Source organism: Varroa jacobsoni, unplaced genomic scaffold (genome assembly GCF_002532875.2).
Source record: "Varroa jacobsoni isolate VJ856 unplaced genomic scaffold, vjacob_1.0 scaffold_1320, whole genome shotgun sequence".
Classification (NCBI taxonomy): Eukaryota; Metazoa; Arthropoda; class Arachnida; order Mesostigmata; family Varroidae; genus Varroa; species Varroa jacobsoni.
Genome location: NW_019214222.1, coordinates 12,820 through 20,490, shown reverse-complemented (window position 1 = coordinate 20,490; position 7,671 = coordinate 12,820). Strand labels below are relative to the sequence as shown.

At 39.4% G+C, this 7,671-nt stretch overlaps 1 protein-coding gene across 3 annotated transcripts in view; it reads right to left on the bottom strand.

The window, feature by feature from the left end:
* Positions 1–436: 436 nt before the first annotated feature.
* LOC111268788 (protein kinase C zeta type) overlaps positions 437–7,671 on the bottom strand; it is a 9,102-nt gene continuing 1,867 nt past the window's right edge. Inside the window, exons 1-8 of one of the 3 annotated variants that reach the window (XM_022847980.2) lie at positions 6,649–6,804; positions 4,433–4,641; positions 3,597–3,653; positions 2,934–3,153; positions 2,380–2,566; positions 1,932–2,108; positions 1,621–1,704; positions 437–1,278 (exon numbers count right to left, since the gene is read on the bottom strand). In XM_022847980.2, the coding sequence (XP_022703715.1) occupies positions 1,086–1,278; positions 1,621–1,704; positions 1,932–2,108; positions 2,380–2,566; positions 2,934–3,153; positions 3,597–3,653; positions 4,433–4,641; positions 6,649–6,745 (1,224 nt within the window). In that variant the 5' untranslated portion in view covers positions 6,746–6,804 and the 3' untranslated portion in view covers positions 437–1,085. Of the gene's footprint in view, positions 1,279–1,620; positions 1,705–1,931; positions 2,109–2,379; positions 2,567–2,933; positions 3,154–3,596; positions 3,654–4,432; positions 4,642–6,648; positions 6,805–7,671 lie in introns of those variants that run through there. The other 2 variants (XM_022847984.2, XM_022847981.2) reach the window with 2 other exon arrangements.

Genomic DNA, 7,671 nt, shown 5'->3' with positions numbered 1-7,671 from the left:
GGAGTTAGTGACCAGAAAAGACGTGGTCTTCTACCTTAACTATCGTACGTAAAACCCGAATTTTGCTTCAACAAAATACCATTTATCTCGGTTTTATACAACTCTTTCATTAGTACATATTACTTTCAATGGAGGCATGTAAAAGTGACTTTGCCCAGAAACTACGTAAGTTCTATAGTCAGGATGTTCAATATTATTCAAAAAAATTATGAAAGTCGATGACCTTTTACTATTATCACATTCTACGTATAAAAGTAGATGTATATCTACTTTTATACGTATAATGTTTAGAAGGACATTATTTTGGAATTTAAAAAGTATTCTCAATTTTGTTCTAAAAAAAAAAAGTTGAAAATGTATTCTTTTTCAACAACCCTATATAATAGATCCTATATATAAATAGCCTTATATAAATACTTCAATATGTTAATCCATCTATATTGACTTATCCTAAACTTTATTTACTAGTAGAATAGAAGGAGGTAAAGTCTGCTATAACATCTAGTTAATACCAGAATTGTATACCAGTTGTACCAGAATGCGGTAACCACATGTTCATGGCGCCTCTATTAGCAGCTTCAGTCATGTACAGAAGCTGTTTTTAGCGGATATTCACCTGTCTCTGGACGCCTTTTCACAGCATCCATTCTTTTTAGTAGGGGGCTGTTAAGAAATGTATTACACTACCGCATCTGCTATATTGCGGCGCGCAGGAGGACGCCCGATAAGTTTTTTGATAAGCGTCTGGTTTTATAGCACGCCTGTTTATCTACGGTAGGCTCAAAGTAATAAGTTTAGAAAAACTTTGACGAACGTTTACTTCATGCAAACAATTTAGCCTAATTCGTTCCGATTTATCACGGCTCTATGTTCTTTGTGCAAGTAGGCTTTTCAGAACTTGCAATAATAACGCTTTTTCTTGTTTATGAAAAGAATGCCAAGGAGCATTCGCAATATAACAAATTTTATACTTCACTTGATTATATTGTATATCTATTACGATACTTTATACGGTTATAGCTTCTGGTTGATTCGAGCTTGGTCATCGCATCACTAACTACAAAATCATGTCTGGCATCATACAGTCACTCTAGCTCCAGATAACGCCGTTCTGGTGCTACAGGGTTGGCTCGAAGCCTTTTCCGGGCTAATCGCGCTACAATGGTCGCGCGGGCACAATCCAATGGTTTCCAGTCGAAGTTCTTAAAAAACTCGTGTCGTTTGATCTCGTCAAAATCCATATTGTTTCGAGCTCCCAGGCGTTCGTTTGGGTCCTCTCTAACAGAAAAAAACCAAATACTTCGTAACTACTTCAGGCGCACGTAATACAGAAGCGACTCTTGACGGCCTACACCTATTGTGTCACGCTAGTCATTCCGTTCTTAGGTTAAGGCCTGTTTGGACGTATCAACAACTTTTTAAGCAATATATCATGCTACCTCTTTGCATAGAATGGTACGAACAAGAAGGGCAAAATAGATAGAAATGACGCATTACTTCGCCGGTTTTTTGCCGCTTTTCCAACAAATGTAACAAAGAACTAGATCACATGAACCTAAACAGATGTGTATTATCTAGCACACAGTATTCAGGAAATCTACAATTATCAACAACCAGTACCTCAAAATATCAATCAGTAAGGATTTCTCTTCAGGCTTGAGTCGTCGGCTAATACGGATTGGAGTTGCTCTGGCCAAGGCGAACCTAGGCAAGGTTAGGTGCAAAACAACACTGAAATTAAACTCAGCGGACAGGATCTAGCTTATTAAAAGGAAAACAAAATTTGAAAGATTTCCTTTTTAGGCATTGTACCAGCTTTAATAAACGCTGCTTGAATCAATTTTTTCTAAGTAAAAATATAAAAGATCCTATACTAAGTCTTGAACTAAATTTTGAAAATACGGAACGAATTATAATGGTTTAACACGAACCTAATATCTCTTGAGACAACGGCCAGATCAATTTTCTTCTTATATGCATGTATTGCCAGTGGAGTTTTTCCCATGAGCATGGCAAATAATACAATACCTACAGACCACCAGTCTGAACCACATCCGCCAGGACGCTTCCGCAAGACTTCAGGAGCCATGTAAGCGAGACTGCCGCATCTACACATAACGAACGAGACCGATATGCAGAAATCAGCATCATTTTACAGGGTCATAGCTCTGAGTTGGTTGTAACGAAGCGATCGGACTTGTATAAAGCGCTTAAAATATTAAAAACTGTAACGTGGTTAGCATGCCCAGAAATTCAACATGCCCAGAAATGTTCGCGTATTAGAAATCAAGCGAATAGCATAATGTATAGCGATTTTTTTGACAGCGGAGATGCTAGGTTGAGCGGTAATTCAATTAAACACACAAAGGGAAAAGAAACCTATTCTGCCCGACGTGTCCTTTGGTGCTAAGTCCGAAATCTATAAGCCTTGCATCCAATCGAGACGTTAGCATTACGTTTGAACAACTAATATCCCGATGGATGTATCCAGCTGCATGCACGGTAGATACTGCATGACAAAGCTGAGCAGCGATGCGACGAATTTGGGAGCGCGTCAGTTGTATGTCTGAAACGTGCGGCAACACTCGTCAGTAACTTCCACCGACTGCAGGTCGATGCTGTTAATCTAAGGAAGGGAAGAAGCTGTTAGAAACACCTAAAACAATTGACTATTAGAGAATCGTCGTCTGTGCAGTGCTGCCAGCATTAAGTTCGACGAAGTGCTATCATGCAACCGTAAGCTGACAACCTTCGTTAAAGCTGAAATTACTATTATGGAAGGCTATAGAGCCTCAAGCTGTTACGGCACGTCTCATACATATCTCTTTTCCCAATCGACTTCCTGGGTTGTTGATCAAGTTAACGGAACAGCACGAGGTATACAAATCTGTCTGAACGGCTACATAAAAAAGTTAAGAACAAAATTTGGTCACCATTAGAACGAAGAACTTGACTCAGACTACCAAGGTCGATATACTCCATCACAAAGCACCAATGGCTCTCCGTTTCAAGAAAGGCAATGAGGCGAATGACATTAGGATGTCCAGATAACGCACGCCAACATGAGAACTCACTCTTGACACGCAGTAGCTCGCGTTCCCCATCCAATACATTCTTCTTTATGCATTTGATCGCCGCAACAGTGGCATTGTCCTGCTTAGAATATTTTAATTCGTAAATTACATGGCCATTCATTATATACACAGTTGTATATCAAATGAAAGATTTGTAGTTGGCACATTCACCAGCAAATTAAATACGTAACTTAATAGATTCAAATGTGCCTTCAATTCACATTTCAAGAAAACACGATGCTTTTTTCCGACTATGTCTAACGATTTCCTTGGATTTTGCAGAAGCGCCATCGCTTGTAGTTAACGTAATTATATCACAATACTCTCACCTATGATCTTTTGTTTATTTCAGACCAGCATGTGTGAAACTCCTCGCGGGCACTGAGAAATGTTAAGTTCGACAGGAACAGACAACATGCACATGTTACACAAGCTCGATGAACCATTCGGGCTAATGTAACGTAATGTTTCTTCAAAACCAACACTTATATAAGTTACTTTTAGAATATCACTAAATTTTACCCTTGTTTTGATCTGGAAAACAGTGCCAAAAGACCCCTGTCCGAGCGGATCGCCGATCTGAAAAATTAAGGCGCAACAATATTCTACAATGTTAATTGATTCCGTTTTATTCTTAAATACTAAACCGTTTTAATTAACATTATTTCAGATGAACTTGAAGGACCTTACTGTATATTTCCCATTAGCTTCATTCATACTATTTCTTTGAGTGAATTAGTGTTTCCATTGGTATTGGGCGCTAAGTGAGTTTTGATGTATGTGATCGATTGAGCTAAACTCAAAGTTGGGCTCGTTTCAAGTAGGAGCGGTTATACGACCCACATTTTCAATCTGTTCGGCTAGTTGGGCGAATTTTTGGAAATAAGCAATTTAAAAGCGCCCAACTTTGGGTCATCATTCGGATGTGCGGAGGAACTGGGCCCCTATAGAAGGACAACCTCATACTGTGACGTCTGTAGGCTGACTGCTGCTCATGTCGTTTATGTATAATGAGAGGTTGCTCCGATGTATTTTACCACGCCGCATTTGACGGAGTGTGATTTATTTCACTTTTCTTAATTTTACGTAAACACCCACAATGTTTTCCAAATCTTGATCGTAACTTTAACTATATTATTACGTCTTGTAACATAACTCATAGACCTCGCAACGTTACAATACGATGTTTTTCTAGTTGTTCAACGAATTTCATTTGGAACCGAATCGAACTTTCGTCATTTCCCGAATTAGTCAAAATGCTGAAAGCTGCTTAAACTAGTTCACCTATGAAAACGCACATTTTAGACTACGCTAGACACAAGAAGTACATTGCCAACGAGAGAAGGTAATGGTTTAACCTTTAAGTTACTTAGCTGCCAGTTTTCCTCAGCATGCTCTTCATAAAGCGGTTGGCAACGGCGATTACGCCAGAAAGTTTTTTGTTTGACCCCCAGCTCGTTATGACGGTGAAGCGCCGAACTCATACGATTGAAGATAACTAGGAACAGATTGCGAGGTTTTAGGTTGAGACGGGGAACATCCGACGACGTGCTGGTGTCTCCGTCACCTGACAATCAAACGAGAATACAACCCAAACCATAATCATGACAGCCTGGGATTTCACAGCTGCCATCACACTGCGACTCTTTTAAAACCGCGCAAATTTGTAACTATGGGATTTTTCTTAGAATTCAAAATCCTTAACATTTAAAATCCTTACTATCAGTTGTTGCTTATGGCATAGCTATGCCACCAACATTTACTGTCTCTACCATAGCTCAAAATAGTTAGTGACAATGTTAAAAAAATCAAGTAAGGACGGTTAACCAAAGTTCGATAGCTTCAAGAGAAAAATTCCGCGAATTTTTTTTCCATTATTTATTTAGTATATACATCATAATATAGTGACGTTTATTTAATAGAAAAAGACAGAACGATCCAAAAACACGTTCTTTAAGACGTCTAACGCTTAGAACTATTTTGGACGAAAACTCAGTTCGACGTTTTCCGGGCTTTCATATCGTTTGCTTTCGTTTTTGTTCTCAAGCAAAGATAATTATATAGGCGTAAAAATGAAAAAAAATGAAAATCAATTGCAGAGAGAGTGACCTTTGAAACCATTAAACTTTGGTTGATTTCGTGTAAAGTTGCAAAATTCCCGAGCTCCCTGTAACTTTGTCTAGGAGACCGGTCGTTCGAATCAGTGTTTTTAACAGCAGTACGGGGTGTCAGATTGTAAGCTTTTAGTTACAGGTGGGCAGCAACGACAGATCGTTCGTGGATGGTCAATAGTTCTGTCCTGACCACGTGAGGCCATACTTCTACACTTTTGTGTGTACCTATTGCCATAAGGCGCACCAGTATCGTAAACAAGCGGGTATCGCTATCCAGGTTTATGCGAAGCAAGCCAACTTCTTGTATATGCTTATTAAATTCAACTTACAGATCTGCTACCTAAGATCCAGTATTCGAATCGGAAACCTTTCAATGTTCGACCTAAAACAATGGCGAGACGAGAGAAAACTTCAAAGGACCTTTCAATTCCTTAGATGACCAACGATTTTAACTCACTATCGTTTTCCGTTCTACCTGTGAAACTATTGCCGTAGCAAAATCCGAAGTCAAAACAACACATATGCATATTAAATACTGCGAGTAAATCTAGACTTTTATAGACAGCTTCGGCGTTCGGAATATAAATTTGCAGCCATTTCTGGCTCTTCCGGTTAAATGAATCACTACTTGCTGTGCCATTTACGTATGCGAAAATCAGATACGTTAGTGGCTTTTAATAAATTCTCACTCATTTTAATAGTTCATAAGTGACCACCCTGGCCTCGAAGGGAATAGACACTCACGACGAATCAGTAACAAGGTTACTTGTTGGGAAAAAATCGTTGAATGACACTTAAGCACATCTGTCATGTCCGTCGTCACCGTACTAAATATCGTATTGTGAAGTACATGGCATCATTCACAGACAAACGAGGGATCATTATATATCAGTCCATTATTACAATCGAACTGACTGATTTCCGCGGGTTCTCGAACCTCGTCATCAACATGACCTGGATAGAGAAAATCTCGCTCAGGCAATTAGCAATGCCAAACCCCATATCTAGGTAATACTAATTTATACAACCTGATATACTACTTGCACATTTGAATAATAGTCACTACGGGATCTAGAGGGTCGCTGCAAAGCCTCGTCATCCAAGAACACTGAGAAATGCAGATGTGACGGATCAGAAAGACGTAAACACTTCAGAGTAATTCCACTGCACCAATATAGGACACGCTTTTCAGACACACGATTTCCGCATCCTGCTAAAACACTACTGGGTGACTGACAAACCAGAGCCGTTCAGCGAGCCTGCATTGCAGACAGTCGGGGTAACGCGGTACCTGCGTATTCTTCTGCAGCCGACAACGATTGTTTTTAATTGCAAACCTTCAAATTAGGTCGCAAATAGCTGTCAAGTGTATGTGATCAGACCCATTGAGTAAGTTAAATCAAGAGAGAGAGAGAGAGAGAGAGAGAGAGTAGACGCGGCCGTGACAGTCCTGCACGTACCGCCCTGTAACTTATCTGCGCCGTGCCGGCTACGGAGCGTTTTCTCACAGCCAATAGCTGGGCTCGAAAAAGATGCTGGGACAATTTTGCGCGGCATACGGTCATACACTTTGCATTTTGTCAATAGGAAAACTTTGTTGTTCGAAATTTTGACTAGCATCAACGTACTAGATAAGATCTATCTTCCTTATTACAGGAAGCATGACGCCAATAGGGATATTATAGGGATGATACAATTCTTCAGAAGAATTTTAATCATACAGTGCGTCCTGTATTGCGCGGAATCAAATGGCGTGCCGAACCTAAGTGACGAACAAGCGTCTATTGACCAAAGCCGACTGTTAAGAGCTCCTAATAAACCATCGCTTGTCTTTTAGCCAGTAGAAGGTAGCACTAGCCCTATCTAAAATGCTTCTTCTTCTTTCTTTTTCAATAGCTTTTCCATTCTATGCGACAGTCCAACGTGTCCATGCTGTTAATTTCGGGCCCCAGCTCTTGCCTGTAGTTAGAAATAAGCAAACCTCATGATGGTGGCATTGACAATTTTTATTTGCCCCGTGTAAGCGATACTTTCTGCGTTCCACCGACTCGTTCGATGCAAGAGATATATCTATCTTCACAGATAATTTCAATATCATCTTTTTGCTTTTAACGAGCCACGAAGGGTACATACGTATCATTATAGAGCTACTTTATAGCTTACTGAAGCAGCTCTCTTACGTTTCGTTACGAATCTCATTACGAATCGTATGAAGTTACAGCGTACTTTCTGCGACGTTATGGTAATGATAACGGTGATTGAGAAAGAGCAAAACAGAGAAAAAGAGTGTTTTTATTTAAAGAACACAGTGAAGTGACACACGCGTACTAATCTAGTTTTTTCTTAGTAAACTCGAAAATGTAAAAAGCAATCGTAGGAACAAGTTCATTATGTTCAATCTATCTACCTAGTGATGAAAAGAGCCATGTACTCGCTTTTATTTAAAGGAAAAAAAACAAAATATATATATATATATATATATA